General features: G+C 40.4%; 1 protein-coding gene across 4 annotated transcripts; it reads left to right on the top strand.

Moving 5' to 3' along the window:
- Positions 1-775: 775 nt before the first annotated feature.
- On the top strand, positions 776-22,078 carry CSNK1D (casein kinase 1 delta). 4 transcript variants are annotated; one of them, XM_087751240.1, is made up of 10 exons: positions 778-1,093; positions 6,511-6,621; positions 8,438-8,586; positions 9,081-9,309; positions 9,681-9,851; positions 11,418-11,566; positions 12,145-12,316; positions 12,674-12,813; positions 18,007-18,073; positions 19,905-22,078. In XM_087751240.1, the coding sequence occupies exons 1-9, from the start codon at positions 1,018-1,020 to the stop codon at positions 18,037-18,039; spliced, it is 1,230 nt and encodes a 409-aa protein (XP_087607366.1). In that variant the 5' UTR covers positions 778-1,017; the 3' UTR covers positions 18,040-18,073; positions 19,905-22,078. The 4 variants fall into 4 exon arrangements, with proteins under 4 accessions (XP_087607367.1, XP_087607365.1, XP_087607366.1 ...); XM_087751241.1 differs by lacking the exons at positions 18,007-18,073; positions 19,905-22,078 and adding an exon at positions 13,539-16,698 and having other exon boundaries at positions 776-1,093; XM_087751239.1 differs by lacking the exon at positions 18,007-18,073 and having other exon boundaries at positions 777-1,093.
- Positions 22,079-22,235: the final 157 nt, after the last annotated feature.

Here is a 22,235-nt window from a genome sequence, read left to right as displayed (position 1 = left end):
CACCACCCAGGCAGAACGATCCAGAAAACCCTGCATCTCGGTAGCATTACCGGCAGGAAGCAAGTGTCTCCAAGACGCAGGCTTATACAGTTCGTTCACTTTCAGGACGCAGAAAAATTCCCCCTTGCAGGACGGTACATGAAACAACTGGAAGGGTACTTGGAGACTCTTTGCTTAGAAACCTGTTGTGACTTCGCTTTCCCTCCCTCTGCCACACACTTCTCTCTACTCCCAGCACCACAGCCCGCTGCCATCTGCAGCCCAGCCCCGCCGATGCCAGCAGCTGGCTCCGCAACCCATCTCCCCGCTTGCCAGTGCAGTCCCCTGCTTGCCATGAGAGAAGGCAACCTCGAATCGTCCGCCGCCCTGTCAAGGTCGGGCTTTCAAGGGGCGTCGCTGCAAGAAAAGGAGAAAACATGCAAACAGAAATATATTTTCTCACCACTCCTCTTCCACTGCAGCAGAGGTAGGTGGTTCCTCCACCCCACAGCAGGCCGCAGAGGAGATCCCAACACTCCTCCCCGCAGGAATGACACGTTTTCCCGCCGAAATTTGCGGGGTCACGACTCAGACTTTGTCCCTGACGCCCCACGGTCACAGGAGCACTCCCGGGGGCCCAGCGCAGCCGGAGTACCGCTCCGCTGCAGTGACCCACGGCGGGGGTCGAGGAGGAGGAGGCCACAGCCGCCGGGAGGCCGCGGGCCGCGCTCCCCGCCCGGCGGGCTCGCCACAGCGAGAGAGGCGCCCGTCCCCGCGGCCAGCGCGCCCCGCCCCCGTTGCTAGGGAAGTGAAGTCACGCAGTATGGCGGCGCGGAGCCGGGGCGGCTGAGGGGCCGGTCCTGCGGGGAATCCGCGTCCATCCTTCCCGGCAGCGGCGGCGGCGGCGCTGGCTGTCTCGCTAGTATCGAGCGGCGGGACCAGAGCCGCGATGGCATCAGGAACCGGAGGGCTGTGAGGCAGCAGAGCGCGAGCCGGCAGAGCAACACAACCGGGTCGCGGAGGAACCCAGCTGCCGCCATGGAGCTGAGGGTTGGGAACCGGTACCGGCTGGGCCGGAAGATCGGGAGCGGCTCCTTCGGGGACATCTACCTGGGTAAGGAGGGCGGCTCGCCGGGGAGGGGCCTGGCGGGTCTGTGGGGGGCGGCGGGGGCTGGGCCGGGGTGGGCGCCGCTCGCTGCCGTGCCCGCTCCCGGCCCCCGGCGGCCTTGGGCCGGGGGCGACCCCCGGGACCTCATTTCACCCCGGCCGGCGCTCAGGCTGCGCCGCTGGCCCAGAAGGGCCCTGTGATGTGAAGTACCTTGCTAGGGGCACGGCAGCAGCGATCTCATATTTCGTTGACATCATGTCCTAATTTGGACAGTGCGGAAATCGGGAATTCTGCCTTGTTTAGCTGCCTCTTCCCATTGTTGTCTTGTGACCTTGGGCACCGTTAATCTTCTCGTCTGTAAAAGGGGGATAAGGGTATACATCCCCTCGTTTGGAAAAAAAAAACAACCCACCACGTTCAGAAAAATGTTTTGGGAAAGAAACATGTGCATCGGGGTTAAATATCACTGCAGTGGACTAGGAAAAATTGCTGTCGTAGGGATGTTTGGTTCTCCTGCGAGGCCTAAAAAAAAATTACACAACTACGGATGACTAGGTTGCAGTTAAAAAAAACCCAAATCCTTCAAAGAATCATCACAGTTTGGCTATCCTGTTGCTTGAATGTTGCCCTAATGCCTTATTGCGTATATCTTATTCTGCTACCATGATTTCTATGCAATTGCAAAGTTTGCAGGGTTGGCATTGTCTTTGCCTGTCGGTTTATGTAGCTCTCTATCATAATGGCTCACTGCTTATGATTATGACAAGCAGTGGTGGGTACAAGTTTTGAAAGCAAGTATTCTCAAAATACTCAATATATTATGCAAATTCTCTAACCATAAGAAATGGGTTAAATCCAGAGAAATATAAATTTTATATCCTGCCACACAGAAACAAGTACTCAGCATTTGAAAATTGTGGTAACTTAGAGAAGCAAGTCAAAAAGGGGGGAAGGTGGAACATGCAGGGGCTGAGGTACGCTAGCTGCATACGTCTGGAGGGTAAAAACAACGTCACTAGCTAACGTATGTGGTATGTTTGGCAGTGTATGCAGTATGAGAGGTGTTTTTTTTTTCCTAGACAGCAGTGCTTCATGTTGCAGCTCACAGCTGGCATTCCAAAATAATTTGTTAGCTAAGGCTGCTTGTTTACAGATTATAAATACTGGTTATCCGTAATATAGATCATATGCCTGATGAAAAATCCATGTTTCTAGCTGAAGGCATGTGGTTGTCTAGAGGCAGAGAACATGATTCTTTCTCTCTGCAATGCTTGCATAAAAGATTGAAGACTATTGTGAGAAAGATGGTGGTAGCGCTTGTGCAAAAATCCTCATTAGCTACCATTGGGATTTTGGGTGGAGATTAAGACAGCAGTTAAAATCTGAAAAATCCTAGATGATTTGAGAAACTCCTACTTTAGCATTTGACTGCTGCTCAGGTAAATCAGTTTGTATTATAGGATAAATTTAAAGTGCAAGTAAAATAAACATTTTTTTATTCGTCACTTCTGTCTTTATGCGTACAGCCCACACCCATAAAGTTGCACAGGAAATAATAGTTCCCTGTGTATTAGTACACTGCCATGCTGCATTTTGCACAAGAATTCCTCATCCTCAGTTTTTGACCTCTTCTTTTTATCTCTAACTAGCCAGCGTGGATTTCCGTCTAGGGTTTGCTGCAAATGTCATGCCTGAGCCGGTAACTAGCAGAGAATTATATGGCTGGAAGATCCGGCTAATGGCATGGGTTTCTTTTTCCAGGGGAAATTACTGTCTCTCAAGAACTGAAGCCTTTTGTAGAAGCCCATTTGGTTTGCCTACCATTATCTGGTAAAACAGAGGCGTTCAAAATCTATGCTTTTTGAGATAACGAAATGTTTTTTTTAAAAAAACCCAAGTTTCTACTTGGTTGTTCAGATGGTACAGTAGGACATAAGTGCCTTAACATAACTTCTAAAATTCTTTCAGAAGTCATGAATTTTTTTTAAGTACACATGCCTTCTGATAGCCCTTAGTGAATTTGTAGATTACCTCGATGTAGCTTTCCAGCTCGGTTTTATGCTTTGAAAAGGAAGATTTTATTATTTTTGCCTGTTTCCAGTCCCCCTGTATTTTTTTTAATGCAGCTACAAGGGTGTTGGAAGACATTCCAGAGTAGAGGGGAGGGACCTTCTTTCTTTCTTTCTTTCTTTCAATCAGTTGTTTGGAATATGGAGCCGATGACTCTGTTGTTATTATCATAGTTCTTTCATATTCTTTCCTATTCTCCCTCATACCTCAAAATATGTCTTCTGGAATTTGGAATGGCCTCAGCTTTGCTTGCTTAGAATGGCAGGGTCTGTGGGACAGGATTTTGAAAGGTAAGGCACTATTGTAAATAGTGTGGGCAACTTAAAGAAAATAAAATTTAGGAATTTCATGTATCTGCATCTTTGGAAGTTACCCTCCAGAGGAAGATATGAAAGAAATGGATTCCCAGATATTCTATAAAATTATAAAAGAGGGACAAGGAGCGAGGGGGGCTGTGGATCAGAGCAAGCATTTGTTTTGTTGCTCAGTCCATGAGGTTAAATAGATATGAGTCACGAAGGCATTGCAGTTGCTGTGTTTTCATGATTTTTGCATTACATTTATATTTTTCTTAAGAATGAGTTTTGGGTTGTAAATTAATCAAAATAATTTCCAAGGCTTTCCTTATGGTAGAGGATTTTGCAATTCCAAGTAAATTGGAATTTTGCAGTTGAAAAGAAAACACTTTCGTAACTCTAGACTTTCTTTTTCACTTACAAATGGTGACTTCTCATTATACTGCTCGTTACTACTTCTGAATTATCCAATCTTCTCATAATACTGCTTCTTGCTACTTCTCAAATATTATTATGTTTTCCTTAAAGGAAGCTAAGCTTTTGGTGGTTACAGAGTTATTTTAGAAATTTTGTCCCAGGGGACAAAAGTCCCTACTTGGGGACAAGCACTGGATTGCTTGGAAGAATGATTTGTATTTTTGTCCCCCTCTCATCAGTTTTCCTGGACTCAAATATTTTAATTTCATTATTTTAATACGAAATCTCTTGTCTTGAAGGAGAGGGTTTATACAGAAGCAGAGTTCAGGCTAAGGATCTTGGCTGTCTTAGATGATAGAGACTTCTTGGGAAGAGCAGCTATCCTAAGGAATGGCCTACCAAGTCAAGGCCGTGGTCCGTCATGTGACGGTTTAATACTGTGTTGAGCAGAATTTGGTACCAATAATATAGGTCTTGATCCTCCCGTGCAGTTTTTGCCCTAATCAAACACAGAAGAGATGTGTCTTTCAGTATACTTGGACAGCAATTTGTGTCTGTTTTGGATCAGAAAAGTTAAAAGAAAAGACCAAACAAACCAAAACCCTAAAACAACCACATCTGTTGCTGATCACCCATCAGATAATATTGTCTTTGGTCCACACTCTCCCTGATCTTGGCTACTGTGGGACTGGGGAGAACAGGTAGTGAATGTAGGGATAAGCAAGAAAGATCCAGAGTTCTGTGGTTCAAAATCAAGATTTTTATTTGTTTGGGGTGGGAAGGTCAGTATTAGATCAGAAGATAATGCCTTCCTCCTTGTATTGCTGATCTGTCCTTTCACACTTCTTGATTGACGTGCACCGTAACTCATTTAAAGTCCACCAAAATAATATATTCATAAAATGTGAAAACCTTAGATTACAGGTTGAAGAGTTTCCAGTTGCTGCTACTGCGCTGTGACCAAAGTAGCAAGCAGGGATCCTTCCACCTGTTAGGCCAGTTACAAAGGAGTCATACGAGACAGACATATGTACAGCCTTATTTTTCTTTGTGTCTTCTATTCTTCACCTTGGGTTGTGCTTATTGTACCTAGAGTGAGCTTCAGATGGTTTGTTTTCTTAAGGTGCGTTGTGAAATGCCTAATAAATGTTGACCCTGGTGTTCACTCAGATCAGCTCACTGTACCAGCAACACCGCCTTAATACTCATGTGTGCCCACACGCAAAAAGACATTTTATTAACCTTAAAAAAAAAGCACAGTCTTGCGTGAACTTGTAGATAATTCCATGCACCATCAGTTCCTTGCGAAGTGAAGATCATGCCTGTTTTGAGGTGTGGGGTGTTTGTTAGCCTTGGTTAGCCTTACTTTGTAGACAAAAGGCTCTGAAGCACTGAAGTAGCTCCTTAATCTCAGGAACAAGATTTTGCAGTTACAATAGATAGGTGAATACGTTAACTCAGTACTCTGTAATGGCCAAAGAAAAGCATGTGGGAAAAAATAGGGAAGCAGAAAAAACATATAACTGTGCATCTCTGTTTTAATTGGTTTGTGTGACTTTCAAAAAGGGCGTTATGGAACTGGAAAACATACAGATCAGTGAAATGGGGAATAATGAGGGGTAATTAAAAATGACTTCTGTACAAAGAATGACAAGAGTTTTTGAACTCTGAAAAGAGTTAAGGGAAAGTGAGGTAGGGTAGAAGCCTATGAAATCCTGAACATCATGGAGAGAGTACAAAATGATTGTTTACTGTTTCTTTCCAAACAAAAACTAGCGAACCTCAAGTTCAGCTTTTAAGAGTGGGGATCAGAACAAACAGCAGGTGATGTACTTCACTTGACCCTAAACCATGAGGTAATGCAGAAAAGAGAAAGACAAATTCTGAAAGTAGAGAGACTCAGCGGTATGTCTAAAAAGTGTCACACATCTCCTTTTGCCAATTCCTGTTTTCCTGTCGTTCCTAAGTTGCTTGGCTGTGAGAGTATGTATTTTCTTGACTCAGTGTTTCTTTTTAAGAATGTCAGTTTTTCCCTACATGCGTTTAAACTTTGAAAGTGAACAGGTAAGCCAGTTTTTCAGTCACTTGATTCCTGAAACAAGAATTTAATGAGATTTTTTAAAAGTTTTCTGAGAGGACAAATTCCTGATTCTAGATCACCTGCGTCCCAACTGGATAAAATTATAAGGTGTCAGAATACATCTGGAGTATGTTGAGCTTTAGGGGAGTTGTCATCTCTGTTTCCAAGGCACAGGAGGAGGTGATCTGAATTCCTAGCATTTCTTAGGTCGGCAGGGATACATGCCACACCTGTAAACATTCATTCTGAGCACTTCCACCACGAACTGGAAGTGGAAAGACACCCCTCAGAAGATGCACTCATATTTTTTTTGGAACGGGATAGCAGCAGTTTTGGCTTCCTGTGCTACAGTGTCTAATAGTTGTCTCTTAACCTACTAGTCTGTTGGAGAGAATCTGTAAGACTTCAGAAGAATTTTTAGGTAATCGTGGCTGAAAGTATTTAATCTCTGGATGTTTGCCATTGAGTAGTTTGTCAATATTTGTTTTGTTTCAGTCTTGACAAAGGCAACGCATCTTAAAAAATATTTTGACCAATGTTTTAAATTCTTCTGCTTTTAGGAACTGATATTGCTGCCGGAGAGGAGGTTGCAATTAAGTTGGAATGTGTGAAAACCAAACATCCTCAACTCCACATCGAGAGTAAAATCTACAAAATGATGCAGGGCGGAGGCAAGCAAATTATTTTCCTTCTTCAGAGATTTAACTGGTTTTATGTCTTAGATGTATCTGCCACTTGGAAGTATTTAATGGTTAAGATCTCTTTTGACATATAAGGAGAAGGTGGGAAAGGTGGCAGGGTAGACGAAGAGCAGTATCTCAGCTCTCCTGCGAGTGATGTAGAGTAGCAGTTCCAAATCCATGGCTACCAAACTTCATGATAACCACTAAGATCCTCCAATGTTGCTCGTGGTCCCAGAATGTTAAAATGTGAAAACCTTGAGCAATGTGGAACAAAATTTGGTCCCATCTGGCAGTACACTGATTGACTTCTGTTTCTCAGTGAAAGATGGTAACCACTGTTCTGAACCGTTTAGCCTGATTTGCTTATTATGGTAGCACAATTCTAAACTTAGTAAATTCAGGTTAATTTTTGTTATATATGTTAACATTCTTTCTTCTGAGTTAAAAATACTTCCTCGCTGTGGTAATTCTAAGACAAAATGGCATGAGTAGTAGAGAACGGGAGTGAAGCAACTTTGTAGCTAGTGCGTGGTACTCTGCTAGGGTAACTCACTCATGTATTTTGGAATTCTGCAAAGGTAAGATACCCATGCAGTTCTGGGACATAAACTTGGTGTAGGTAAGTTTTGGTTTTGTTTCATAGTCCCTTGCATTCTTCCTGAATGAGGCTATACTTTGCATAAAGACTACATTCCACACTGTATCTCAAATGCAAAATACAGTAATCGTACATCTAGAAATGGATGATAACGTGTATTTGCATTTAGTTACTTTTTAATTCCTGCCTCATTCAGTTGCCGCCCGTGTGTAACCTGAATGGCCTTCATATACTAAAATGCTTCCTTTATGGGCTTACTAAGGCTGTGATGGTGGGTTCCCTCTGAGGATGGATGCTGCGGAGGCAGGTGGCAGAAGGTTAGTTTCCATCTGAAAAAGGGTTTCTCTGTGAAGGGAATTCGGGGAAAAATAATGCATATCAAGTAAAGGTAAGAGTTTAAAACGGGTGAATTGTACCGTTTCACTTCCAAAATGGATAAGACTAGCTCAAAGTAAAGGCATTTGAAATTCTGAATAAGGCTGTCTACATACAGGTTTAATTCAAAATATTCGAGCAATTCTGCAGGTTTGTGTGAAATAACTTTCCTGTGTTTCTCCATAAAGCGGGGCTAATTTTAGCGCGCTCAAGCTGAATGTATAACGCATCTCATAAACAATGCTACTTTGGTAGAGATTCACCAAACAGCAAATACAATGGAACTGGAGGAAAGACGAGTATGAAGCAAGGGTGAAAATTCATTGCAAATTGAAATGGAAGAGAGAGATATTTTATAGTGATCTTGTAGGCTTTGAAACAAAGAAGCTAATTTCTAAGGCATTCTTCAGTAACAATATTTAGTGGTTTGTCAGCGTCTTTATTTTCAGACTTCCAATTTGCTCCTTATTGCCATATTGGAGACTACATAAGTATTAATACTTGTAAAATGCTTCGGGTTCAAATCCAGCAAAAACACTAAATACTTTTAGGTTACAAGCTAAGCATAAAGACTGGGAGGTTTCTGGGGAAGAGGAAAAATGCTATTTTTAGACCTCTGTTGCTATAATTTTATATTGGTTCTGCTGTGAAATTATCAAACTTTTCATTTCGGAATGGCTGAAGGTAGCATAAAATATTAAGCTTCACTGTAAATACAAACATTCACAGTCATGACCCTCTTAGAATTCACCTTAAGAGCCTTGAAGATTTGTGTGTATGAACTGTATAAATCAAATTGCTATACTGAATAAACTGTTTCCTTTTTTCTAGTGGGTATTCCTACAATTAAGTGGTGTGGAGCTGAAGGGGACTACAACGTAATGGTGATGGAGCTGTTGGGACCAAGTCTTGAAGATCTCTTCAATTTTTGTTCAAGGAAATTTAGTCTCAAGACAGTCCTGTTACTCGCTGACCAAATGGTAGGAAACTGCTTTGTTGATCTTGATGGTGCAGTATGTTGGGATATTAAAATTTCTTGAGAAATCATGACCAACTATGTTTTATTTCTGTAATTTAGAGTTGAATGGGCTGTATCATTAGAGAAAAGACTAAAAAACAGGTTTCTTTCCGTAAATATAAAGTGTCCCATCAAAAGCGATTACAAAGTCTTAATTTGGTTTTTAAAAACTGGGCCTGTGCTGTTTGCAAACCAGGTGTTGTGTTGCTCAAAGACAAAGAAATTCCCCCAAGGAAATTGTGTTGTTTGGAAATAAATGTAAAACAGACACAGGAAAAGAGCTGGAGAGAAGGTTTATCTATTGTCTTCTAAATGGTGTTCTCTTTAATGCCCTTACGTTTTACAATAAAAAGTTTCTTTACCTCTTTTATCATTAAGACAGTGTTGCTAGTGTTTTTATAAGAAAAAAGATGTATTCCCAGTCTCTTGACGATTTTTTTTCCCCTCTGTATTTAGATTAGTCGAATTGAATATATTCACTCTAAGAACTTCATCCACCGAGACGTGAAGCCAGATAACTTCTTAATGGGTCTGGGGAAGAAAGGCAATCTTGTCTACATAATAGACTTTGGATTAGCAAAGAAGTATCGAGATGCTCGAACTCACCAACATATTCCATATCGTGAAAATAAAAACTTAACAGGAACTGCCCGTTATGCATCCATCAACACTCATCTTGGAATTGGTGAGCTGGGGAAAGCAATAAATAGAAACTTCAGAAGTGTTGATGCACATAATTTTAGTGCAAGTAGATGTTGCTTTATGGAGGCATAGAAGACAGTCCCTATTTCTGGCACTAACGGTGCAGCATGCTTGGCCTCGTATCTCTTGATTGGGTGGGATTTGGTCAGTTTGTCATTCTCAGGAATTAGCACATTTTTTAATAACTGCAAGGGTGATAGGCTTTTTCTTGTACTGGATGAGTTTATCATGGGCATAGTAATTCTCAGCTATCTCTTGTTTTTCTAAGGGTGTTATGACAGTCTTGTTGCACAGTCTTTTGTTTTTCCAGTAGAAAATGAAACCTAATGAGTCCACTTTTTTATGCTGTTGTAGAGCAATCTCGCAGAGATGACTTGGAGTCCTTGGGCTATGTACTGATGTATTTTAACCTGGGCTCCCTCCCCTGGCAGGGACTGAAAGCAGCAACAAAGAGGCAGAAATACGAACGTATCAGTGAAAAGAAAATGTCTACACCCATTGAGGTTTTGTGTAAAGGATATCCTTGTAAGTTACTCTTTTGTGGCACTAGGCCTACATGTTCGCGTTGTAGTGGTATTTCTTCTTTCTTTACACTGAATTCTACCAGTCTTTTTTACTTCTCTCTCTCTCTTTTTTTTTCTTCCCTCCACCCCTGCCATGATTGAGCACGTCCGTGATAAAGATACTGTGCTTTCAAGACTGGGACCTCTGTGATCGTAGACCATTTCTAATTATCCTTAGTCTTAACTATTAGTAAACAATCATTGCAGTGCCCTCGAGTTGAAGAGTAGCGTGGTTCATCTGATTTGCGCTGTATGGTGTGTACGTGTGTCGATGCTGGCTGGATAACTCTAAGCTTTTTGAGAAACTACCCATCTTTTCGTATGTGTGGGTACTGTTTCTTGGATGAATCAGACTGTGTAGTCAGATGCACCTCTTACCTATTGCAGTTTTTTCCCTTGGGAATTGTCATTCCAGGTTCATCTAGTTTGGCCTGTTGATGGCCAGCATCTGTGAGAGGCATAAGAAACCCTCCTATATCCTAGCATCATGCCTCAAAGCTGTTCTGTTTCTCAATTTGGTATTTACACCACAGTAATAACTAGGCATTTTTGAGCCCCGCAAAACGATACTTAAATCTGTTTTAAACCTTGTTAGCGTTAGCTGCCATCAGAGAATATTGTTGATCTTTCATGAAGAGTTCTGTCTCTGTTCTTTCCATGCTTCGACAGCTAGGTATGATAACGAGAACTATAGTTTTTGTTATGGTTGTATGAAAACTTATTGTCTTTGATCTGTTTCAAATGTTGCTTCATACATGTTCCTTTACATTTATTAACTATGTTTTTTCTCTGGGCTTAACAGGCAGGGAAGACTAATCAACTTTTCTTGTGCTGTTTCTTAGAATTTCTTTCTTAACGTAAATTATTATTATTTCAGCCGGAGAGACTTGAGCCCAAAAGCTGGTATTTTGATACTGCTATTCTCTCTGGTGCATTGGATTCACAACAATGTTCTTTTTTTGCTGTGTAACTAATATTTCATGTGCCATATAAAAACAGGTGTTCAGACTATTGCAAATCTAAAATTGTAGCATGACTTACATGGGAAATTTATATGGGTCCCCTAGTTTTTGCATGTTTTGTGAGCTGGCAGACATGAATCTTTACGTGACTTAACAACAAAGAGATGCTATTCTGTGTCCTGCAAGAAATTACATTTAAATATATTCAAAGCAAAGAAAGGCAAAAAAATCTCTTTTCTTTGCTCAACGGTAGTTTTAAACCTGTCGTCCCCCTGCCCACTGTTGGTTAAAGAACTCTAATATTGGGTCCTCTCTGCCGTTAACAAATGAGATCTTTGCCTACTCTGTGATAGACAAATAAATAATTTCCTTTTCAGGATTGACTTGATAGATGGGCTATAGTGTTACCTCCAGTAGATTTCTAGTATTAGGTCATTATTCTTTTTCTTATGCTTAGGAGATTCTCTATTTGTTGGGTTTGGGGTGGTTGGGGGTTTTTTGTGAGTCAGAGTTATAAAAAGCAAATGTGAAGCTGAGGGAAAAAAACAGACTTTCTTTTATTACAGCTGAATTTGCCACATACTTGAATTTCTGCCGTTCTTTGCGCTTTGATGACAAACCGGACTATTCCTATCTAAGGCAATTATTCAGAAACCTTTTCCACCGACAAGGGTTCTCGTATGACTATGTGTTTGACTGGAACATGCTGAAATTTGTGAGTAGCTGATATAGCTTTCTAAAACTTTTTTTTGGTAATGGTATTTTTTTTTTTTTACTACATTGTCAGTTTCGAGTATCTTAACTGATACTGATATTGTAAGATTGCCTTGCCTTTTTCCTCCTAGAAGCTCTACTGTCTAGAAAAAAAGGTCAGGAAATGAGGAAAGGCAGGAGATAGAGAAGCCATAAGATGGGGGTTGAATGACAACTGAGTTAAAGTTACAGGTTTTAAATGTGTAAGGCTTCTGAGATACTTCCTTCAGGGCAGTCACCAGGCTAAGCTGCGGAATTATTATTTTCTCCCACCTTGATCTTCAGCCAGGTCATTTGCAACTGTTGAGGAGGTGTCCAGCTGCCGTAACAGTATGTGTGTACAATAGCATTTTGAAGACTGTCCCAGCAGTTGTATGAACAAAATTTATAGCAGTTCTTGAGAAATTTTACCAAAATAATTAATGCCCTGGCAAATTTAAGTTCACGGGTTGTCCAGTTCTTTGTTTTCAGTATTTTTCTGCAAATATATAGTTGTAAGCTCAATAATCCACCAAGTTGTTCACTAGTCTTGACCCGTAGGGTGCCAGCAGAGCGGCTGAAGATGCTGAACGTGAAAGGCGAGAACGAGAGGAAAGATTGAGACACACACGAAATCCAGCTGTGCGTGGATTACCCTCCACTGCTTCTGGCAGGCTGAGAGGGACGCAAGATGTAGCTCCTCCTACTCCTCTTACCCCAACTTCACATGCTGGTGAGTAAGCAAACACCTGGATAGATGCACATTGTAGACTACTCTAATTTGCAGTTTGTTCCTGGTCATTGGAAATTTGAAATTAGGATAGCCGAGTGGTATTTGTCTCTGGTCAGGGTTTGGGTTTTTTGTTTGTTTTTTCTCCCCCTTGCTTTTGAGTAGATTGAAAGTAATTGTATATACTCATTACCTGCCAATTGCTACCTAGATTTCTGTGAATGTAAAACAAAGGCCTTGATTTCTCTTGTTTGACACTGTGGAAAGTTTTATATGCAAACAGCGAGAGTGTAATTTTTCCAGTGGCCATATTATAGTCCCATTTCTTGTTACGAGAATCTAATGCAGTTTTTCTCACAGCCAACACCTCTCCTCGGCCAGTATCTGGTATGGAACGAGAAAGGAAAGTGAGTATGAGATTGCATCGCGGTGCCCCAGTCAATATCTCGTCGTCTGACTTAACAGGCCGACAAGATACCTCTCGCATGTCAACTTCGCAGGTAAAAAAGATTTCTGTGTAATGGAAAAATGAGGGTGATTTGATAAAGTTAATTTGCCAAAAGAACATACCAGCTAATTGATGTGATTTCATACTGATTTTGCAGATGATGTTGACTTGTATAAATACTTGACATTTTAACTGAATGTTTGTGGTGTGGCTGTAGAATACTGCAAATTTTTTATTTTTTTACCTTGGTAGCAGTAAGCATAAAATACTCAAAGTAATACAGAGTCATTGGTGTATGAGATGATGCAAAATCATAGAGATACAGCATTTTTACCTACAATTATGGTGTTTAGCTCCTTTGCTCATTGAATTTCTTGTATCTGTTATCAATGAGGCAGCAGAGTAAATTAGACGCAATTGTGAGTCATGTTTCCAAATGAACAGAGCAGAGAATATTAGTGCAGAATAGACAAGAAATTGTTGGTGAAGAACAGAAAAGTGCAAAAGTGAAGAAATGTTGTACTGTGGTACTGTAATTCAGAGCAGAGAAGAAGCCACGTACGTGGATGATGGATAGGTTGCAGAAGGCTCATTTGAAGAGGATGGCAGGAGGATGAATGATACAGTGATTCATAGCCATAGTCAGCATGGAAATCATCCTCATGGTCACAGTGACTTAGCAAAGAGATTTTAGGAATGCTTCTTTTTAAGACTGACAAGCAATGTTTAAATATATTTTTAACTCTTTATGCTATAGCTGAAACATTCCTTTTTCAGGATATTCACACAGACTTGTCCTAAGTAGTGTGTGGCCTGGCTTTGTACAGCTTACCTTCAGTCTCGCCTGCGGAATGGGGAATCGCCTGTACTGTAGGCATACTGCAACGTTGCTGGGAGAGCAATCTGTTACGAGGCCTGGTGCAGTCGCCTAGGGGTTTTTCCATCACGCCACAATGATGTGCTGGAGTTCTAACTGCATAATTTTTGCTGTGGACTCATTTTATTCCTTGTTGACGGAGCATATTGATAAAAATTAACTTGATTCCTTTTGGCTTCATCATTTAATTGGCAGAATTAATTATTTTGGATAGTACGTGTTCTTATATATAAAATCTTACTGCTAGAGGGAACGCTCTGTTAGATGGAGGCCAGGTGGGTATCTCTAATGAAGACTGAAGGTGAACTGGATTGGAGAAACAATTCTGCTGTAACAAAAGTGAAGTGGGATTTTGGGGGTTGGTTTTCAGCTGAATGAATTGTTTCACCATGTAGCTGCACAAATATTTGTGCTTGCACAGGGGATGAACAGTTCAGGAGCAGAAATGCCTGGATGAGAATAGGAGACAAGTGAGGTTTTCTTTGTTGGCTTTGGTGGCAATTTTTGCCAGCTTAAATTGTTCACTGAACTACAATTCTTGCCACCAGAAATTCTCACGTTGAAATATTTTATGGCTGAAGTTTGTAAACGGTATGAAAACAAAGAGGGTAGAACTGCGCATAGTTATGGATCTTGTTAATATGCATAAATACCTGATAGAAGGATGTAAAGAAGGTCCGGCCAGACTCTTCTGAGAGCAATATCCAGTGAATGGACAACGGACAGTGGGCACAAATTGAAATATAAAAAATTCCATTTAGGCATAAGAGAAAACTTTTTTACTACGAGGGTGGGCAAGGGCTGGAACAGGTTGCCCTAAGAGGTTGTGGAGTCTCCCTCTTCTGAATTACTCGGAACCCAATTGGACATTGTCCTGAAGGGCCTGCTCTAGTTGACTGCACTTTGGGCAGTGGGATGGGACTAGATGGTCTCCAGGGGTCCCTTCTGACCTCGGCTGTTCTGTGCGGCTGTGACGCCGAGTTCCCCCAAACGTTTACTCAAACGTAAAGATGGTTTCCTGGTAAAGTGTGTGTGCCCAGGGTTTCTCTCTGGCATTCTAAGCAAATCTCAGATGCTTTGTCTCTGTTACCGGTCAGATAAATAATTAATGGGAGTAACAGAAATAAGTGCAGTGATGTTACTTGCCTATGAGAGTATATCTTTAATTTTTTGCTATATTACTGACATGTAGCTCTGTGCGTGTGACACTTTTCTAAACATTGTAAGGTACGAGTAATCCAGCTGGGTTTGCAGATACATTTTGGTTCTGCCTGACTTGTAAAATGGGAATATTCTGAGATTGTGTAGGACTGTGGGTTTTTTTGAGTAATCTTTGAATATCCAGATGTATAATTTGTGCACTTGGCCAACAGTACAGTCTGGCTTAATGGCACATTTCCATACCTGCCCTTTTTAACACTGCTCCAAGTACGGGATCACTCGGTTGACTTCTTTACAATGCCAGTAGCGGCCTAGTCGGGACCTTCTCTGAGTTTGTTAGAATTAATCATTCATCATCTGTTATCTTCATTTAGTTCTTATCAAGGCAGTGAACCACTGCTGGTCTCGACTGAATAACAGTGTGTGACTGTAGTATAATTTAAACAGCTTCCCTTTGGCTTCTCGCATTTGGAAGGCAAGAGAGATTTACTTAGACTTTACCTTACAACACTTCCCCTTGAGCTTGTTAGAGAAAATTCACTTTTCATTTTCCCAGTCCTCGCTTACTCCGTTAGCAGGCAAGATGGCTCAAGTTGCAAGTTTTCATAGCTTACGCTCTTACTATCTTCGTAACGTTAAAGTAGTTCTATCCATAATCAGAATTTATCCTTGGATGTTAACCAGGTTACCAATTAAAGCCGTGGGTTTCCCGTTTTCTTTATATCTTGTTCTTAGGAAAACCTAAAGTATCCAACTCGCATGGCAAGGTTATTAAGGAGAATTTTGATTGGCTAGGTGTAAGAGTATAGAAAATCATCTGTACCGGTTCTTATCAGGAGAACAGTAAAGAACTGTTTGTCCATGCCCATTCCAAGTGTGTTAGTTTCCTTTGTAAGTCTTAAGTAAATATGCTACCGCTGTTCCTTTTCAGGAAGTGCTTAGACCATACTCCTGGTAGTAAGCAGCTTTTAAAGTTTGCTATGCAGATCTACAGATGTCTTATGTTAAGAACTACATTTGTTAGAGTTGTTATTTATAACTCGATAAATTACTTCTGTTATTTTATTTATTTGGATGCCTTGGTTTGGTGAGGCAACGCCATACCTGTAATCTCCACTTCTCATCATCTAGAGGAAGGGCTACTGCTTGCTAAACTCTGGGCAATGGAAATGTGCAGAGGTTACTCAAAGAAATAATGAAAGCTACTTATAAGTAGAGTTCTTAAAGATGACTCCACGTTTTTATCTTTCTTTTTTCCAAATGAGTTGTGATCAGTTCAGATGGGAACTGAAGACTAAGGCTGGGAATGAAGATAATACAAACCAAAATTCTCTTATGGAAAATAGGTCTTCTCAGAGAAATTTAACACTCATGGAAAAAGGGTAATTGGTAAGGAGAGCAAACCAGGTGTCATGTATATTCCCCACCTCCAAGGTATTTTCCACATAGTACCTAAATAATTCTCCTTAGAAAGACTAGCACTTAGTAACACAAAGTAACGAATGTTTATTGGAGTAACGACTAGCATGTCTATGAAACTTAAGTGTTTCTAAGGAAATTACGTAAATTCTATGGCACACATTATTCAGTACTTTTCTGGATTATATGGAAGTGAATGCAACAGCTAAAAACCTGCAAGTTGTGAGATGTTTGACAGCGATAAACATTAGTGAGAGTTGAGCAGTCAGGTAAAGCCTATTCAAATAAAACGTGTATTACTGCAGTACTCCAAAACCTGGTTAGGATGAAGGAGTGGAGCCCATTGTCTTGTACGTGGGAACTATATCTGTGGTAAGCAACGACTGCGGAGGCTTTAGGTGTAACGTTGGAGAGGTTAGTGTGGTGTCATCATGAAAGGGCGTAATTTCATCCTTGAATCTATGTACAATACAGAAATGAACAGAAATGGAGAGGTTATTTCATGTCATTAATGAGACAGATGCTGGAATGTTACGCTTATTTCAGTTCTCAGTATCTTAAATTGTTGGAAAACTAAGTAACACAAAGAAGAGCCATAAAAATTGAGCTTGGGAAAACAGATTGTACAATGCAAGAATTTCAAATCAGTGCCTTTCAGTTTGTCTGAAAGGTAAGAGATCGTCTTGAGTTAGTTGGTGTAGTATTTTAAAGACCATGATTTTAACAGGAACTGACATACGTGCAGAAAACGTATGTGAAGAACCTATTGCTTAAAATCAAAACCACTCACGTTTAAAGAAAAGTGAAACAGAGGTCTAAGTGAAAGCGGTTAACCACTGAAACAACTTCTAGAAGTAGACCACGTCCCCTTTGCATTTACATCAAAACTGGATTCATTTGTAGGTGGTGTATTCAGGTCTAAAGCAAGCCTAAATTACAGTTCCCTGTGCAATGAAAAGTTGTGATCTGTGATGGACAGAAAATCCTACCAGCTGTTAAAAGATCCTTCTGCTCTTAAGCTTTATGAGTGAGTTGTTCACGAAGTCTCCTTTACGTAGTCAGTCTTTAAATGTTAAGAAACGTAGTAAAGGAGGTCATGAGTACTCTAGTAAACACTACTTTGAATCAGTGCTGTCGGTCCACATTGCACAGGCTGCATCCCGAAAGCAGTGATCATCTCGAGAGTCTAGTTATAGGTGAGTAGCCTTCATTTCCTTCCACAGAAGGTTCGGTCTGACGGCTCATGGTATACAGTAAGTTTAATTTTTTTTCCTGAACGTAGCATGTTCAGCACCCAACAGTCAAAGCTGTGCGTAATTCCTACTGGTAATAGAGGTATTCTGTCCGTAGTTGGAAGAAAAGATTGGAATGCTGCACAAAGAAATACTTGATTAAGTCTTTTTGACAGAAGAAGTTTTTAGAAGACTGTAGCCAACACTGGCATTGAACAACTTAAGTGTTGTGCTGCTTCACTGGGGAAAAAGCAACATACTTCCAATGCCTCTGCATTTTCCATCTCCTCATGAGCAAATCTTTCTCCATATATCCATCTTAATAGGCATCATCCTCTGCATTGTTCTTCCGACCCTGTCAGCTTTCTTTGAGGACTAATGATTTGTTCCTTTTACGTATCTCTTAATATGATAGAAATGCCTTATAGAAGTCTGAAATCAGAGCTCCTCAAAAGATATATTTGCCACTGGCAGTTTAGGTTGGATATTTGTTAGACATCTTTATATATCGGGGCAGTGGAACTGTTACAAATTGCTGTCTTTTCCCCTACCTCAGAATAGCATTCCTTTCGAACACCATGGCAAGTAGCTGCTCGTCTCCTTTCGTTGGAAGGCAGCACTGGGTGAGTGCTTCTCATTAGACACCAAAGCTTTGGATGGGGTGGGGAAAAAAAAATCTCTGGAAACATCCAACTTTGCTTCTTCCTCTCACATTATCTCATAGTTGTACCTGTGCCTTCCGGTCAGATACTTGATGGAGCATTGGTTTTTCTCTAACTTAAAAGTAAATGTCCTTCCAAAAGTTGAATTACTGCTGCTGTTCCACTTGGAGTCTTAAGCAGAATTGACAAAAATAGTGACTTAAAAAGTCCCTAAAATCGTTCAATCATCAACAATAAAATAAAATAACCAAGTCTAAATTTTAGCTGTTTGAGAATTACATGTCTTTCCAGGGATGTTCATGCAGCAGTGTGTCATCCATTCAAAACCAAATCTGCTTCAGAATCGTAAAACCAAAATACTTGTATGAAGACTCAATTGACTGTATTACTCAAATGAGGCTCTGTCTTGTCGTGAATGGAATGTTCTACTCCAGCCATATCCATTTTTCACTGGTGTATATTCTTCTCCATTCCTTATGAGCTGTCATTTTAAAAACAACTCAGATCTATTCAGGTCTATATTTAAAAAATGTTCACGTACTAATGAGCATAGTTTGAACATGAGCATCTCGGAGGTGGACAGACTTGGATTTGGGTATTTCGAACTCCTTTCCACTGTTCAGTGCAGTAGAAGTTTCTGCCTTTCTGTGCGCAGCTTTTGGCTTTTGAGTCTGTTCTGCTTTTGGCAATAACAGGCTTCGTCAGGGAAATAAGTTTCAGTTGGAATCTGAACCTCGATGGCTGAAGGATGCTTTCTTAAGTATTTCAGGAGCTTCTTTGCTTTGCTTCTTACTAAAAAAAGGCTGTGAGATTTTTCTGTTCCTTAGTAAATTCTGTTGTATAACTCCGTCTGCTGCCTCACTTTCTCCATAAAGCCTAAGCTTGCACTAATCCTGTATCTCTAGTTGATGAAGAATCCTGCTGTTCCTCTCCTGTTTTCTCCTCCTGCTTTGTGTGCTTGGCTGACTGTGCACAAGCTGCTTCGTAAACAGTTTGTAACATTAAAAAGATCCAACTGTAAATGACAACACTTTGAAATTCAATTATCAGACATTAGTCAAAAATTCAAAAATAAAAAACCAAATTTAACAAAAGGCAAACCTAAAGCTTTGCATCGGAAAGCTTGTGTGCGGGAGACATGCAGATTCTGGTCTGCTCGGAGTTGTGTCTGCGTTGGTTGGCCTTTACTGTATGCCTCACTATTTGTAGCTGTTTACGACTGAAATTAATACTGAATACTGATTCAGCTACTTAGACATTTCTTGCTTCTTAAATTGCAGTGATGTGTCATTGTTTTTCACAGTGAAAGTGTTACTGAAATAATGTTACACTGTTACTGATATAGGTCAAGCTGTGGAAATTAATGAAGTGTCTTTTAACACAATGTCCCATGAAAAATGAAGAGCCATTGAAAATCATTAAATTTTTTTTACCCTCTTATTGGGATTTTTTTTTTCCAAACTTAATTATTCACTGAGTCTATTTCTACACCTCGGTAGTGTTTTCATCTGGATTGTTCTTTCTTCTGTGCATGTTTATGCTCTGTTTACTTTTCTTCAAAACATCCCCTCTGGCTGGAAAGGTGAATTTTCCATGTTAACTTCTAATAAAGGAGGAAAATACAGGGAACTTCGTGTAGCTACAGGTGGGTGCGAAACATTGTATGGCTCATTGGAGTTTAATTTCACACGCTTACTTCTGGCAACGAATTATTTAAAAGTACATCGCGAGCCACTCGTATGTTAACTGGAAGGATATGTGCTGATGTTGTCTTGTTTTTTGGCTTTGGTAGATTCCTGCTCGGGTAACTACCAGTGTTCTCCAGTCTGCTGTGCACCGATGAAAATTATGTTGCCGTGGAGGGCAGATAATGCATGGCTGATCTCCTATGTTACCAATGGCTTTACTAGCAAAAATACCCTAAACTAGAGCGGAAACGTTACAATTGGAGTTCTCCACGTGACTTAAAAGGCACTTGGAGGAACATGGACAGACTCCAGCAGCTGCCGTTACAGGACGCTTTTGCCAGAAACCCAATGACCTTAAGAGAACCCTGTGGTAACAGGGCTGGAAAAGAAAGATGGTTTACAGAGTTGACCGCCTGTCATCGGATGGCCATTTCAGTTTTCCCTCCACAGGCGGCAGACTTTATCCCCTTTTTATTATTCTACTGTAACTATAAATCTTTTACTTGGTTTAAGAAAGTTTTTTGTATCATTTTGCTAAAATTATTGGCTTAATTCTCTGTAAAGAACTCTTGCTTTTGTCTGATTTAAAAATGTAGAATATAAACTAAACTAAAGGCAATGACTTGAAATTTCTTGTTTAAAAAAATTAGTCTGGCAGGGAACATGTAAATGAATCAAAACAATCTGACTTTATTTAAACTGTTTACTTATTTGTATGGTCCCATTCTGACTGAGACGGTTTTCTCATGTAATTTTTAAAACTGTTAGAATTTTACTTTGCTGTTTGCTGTCTTCATTCACACTTAACATTTAACTTTCCATAACACAAAGGAATTTTTAATGCTCGTTCTTTTTTATAAAAGAGGAGAACTAAATACCCTGCAGGAGAGTCTAAGTATAGTAGAGATGGTGATCATGGATTTCTTTTTTTGTAAAGAATATGAAGGACAAAGTGAAAGAGTGGCATTTGCGGGATTTAGAATTTGAAGGCTTGTCCTATCTCTCTGCTTAGTTTGGGTAAATGGATAGTTTCAAGCATTGTTTTTATTGGTCAGACTTCGTTTCCTGCACTCTGAGGCTGGTTAGCTTGGAGGGTATTGCAAGTGGAAAATACACGTTGCTACTGAGTCTTCAGTGAATTTGCACGTTTCATTCAGCATTTACGTGTTTAAATAAATAAATAGATTCAGGCTTTCTGTTTCGTGCCAAGACTCAAAAAAGGAATGCTTTAAAACAAACAAACAAACAAACCTAATATTGCTGTGAAATCCTGGGAATTTTTACAGTTCAGGTGCATACCATATTTAATTCTTAACTGTATTCAACCTGAGTACGCCCAGAATCATTAGCTAGGAACGAATGACTCGACACGCTTAGGTTGCCCAAAACTGTTGCAGGTGTTGTTAGCACCCGTTGGTTATGAAATATGGGAGATTCTTCATATTGTTTGTTACTGTGAGCGGTCTCCTAAAACAAACGGAGGTATTCTGCCCTCACAGTGCTTGGAGCAGTATCAGAAGTACTGTTTATACTCGTGTGACTGAGGGAATGGGAAGTCCCACCTTGGAAACCAAAGCGCATACAGAGATTTCGTTTGAACAGTTAGGTATTTTGAGAAATTCTTCCCTGCTTGAAAACAAATTCTTTTAAAGGCCTATTGGCCTTCAAAGTTTTATGAAGAGTAATTTTTATTGTTTCGGTGTTTACAAATTGTTTTTTGCCCCTCTCAGAAGTCCACGTATTAAGTATTAGTCACTCCTCTTCGGATGTTTTCCGAGCATTAGCTACTTGCTTATATGTACTCTGGGTCTGACTGGGGAAACCTGGGTTTGGGGACAGTAGGTGGAAAAGCTTAAGAGTTTGATCCATGGATAAGTTTGCATAAGAGAATTATTTCCTCAGTTACTCGAAACTTCAGTATTTTAGGCATGTGCACTACCATTTGAAGAGTCTCACCCTTCACTGTGCTTTCCTTGTAAATATCTGTGGTTACTAATGTACTGCGAGAGGGACTCACAAAGGCAGCCTCTTTATTCGCTCTGTATCTGGAACATTAGATTGCTGTACTATACTTAAAAGTTGACTGCAGACTTCTAGAATTGTACTCACTTGTGGGCAATTTTTGTCCTTCATAATAGTTAAATTCCATCATGCGGAAAATAGTTAGACTGTCTGTATAAACCTGTGTATTGGAAACCAGTATCTCAGAGCACTTCATTTGTACTACCACTGTATTTGTGTACCTTAACAGCTGTGTAAATACATTCATAATAACTTCTATTCTTCTTTGGTGTAACTTACTTACAATGAATCCTTACTCTTTACTTGGTGTAACTTCTTTCTTTCTTCTTTTTTTTGAAGGGGTTTCTGTACCTACAAAGAGCATTTTCGGTTGCAAACATTTGAAGACGTTTTCATGGTACTAAAACTTTCCC

Source organism: Nipponia nippon, unplaced genomic scaffold (assembly GCF_047370975.1).
Source record: "Nipponia nippon isolate SJK-2023a ecotype South Korea unplaced genomic scaffold, ASM4737097v1 scaffold_14, whole genome shotgun sequence".
Taxonomy (NCBI): domain Eukaryota; kingdom Metazoa; phylum Chordata; class Aves; order Pelecaniformes; family Threskiornithidae; genus Nipponia; species Nipponia nippon.
Note: the sequence above shows the minus strand (reverse complement) of the source record. Positions and strands in the feature narration are given on the sequence as shown.

Excerpts from the sequence above, each read along its gene's own strand:
- CSNK1D (XM_087751239.1), top strand. The coding sequence starts at position 1,018 with ATGGAGCTGAGGGTTGGGAACCGGTACCGGCTGGGCCGGAAGATCGGG. Across the intron at positions 9,852-11,417 it reads TTTGTGTAAAGGATATCCTT|CTGAATTTGCCACATACTTG; the intron begins GTAAGTTACTCT and ends CTTTTATTACAG. Across the intron at positions 12,814-19,904 it reads CTCGCATGTCAACTTCGCAG|ATTCCTGCTCGGGTAACTAC; the intron begins GTAAAAAAGATT and ends TGGCTTTGGTAG.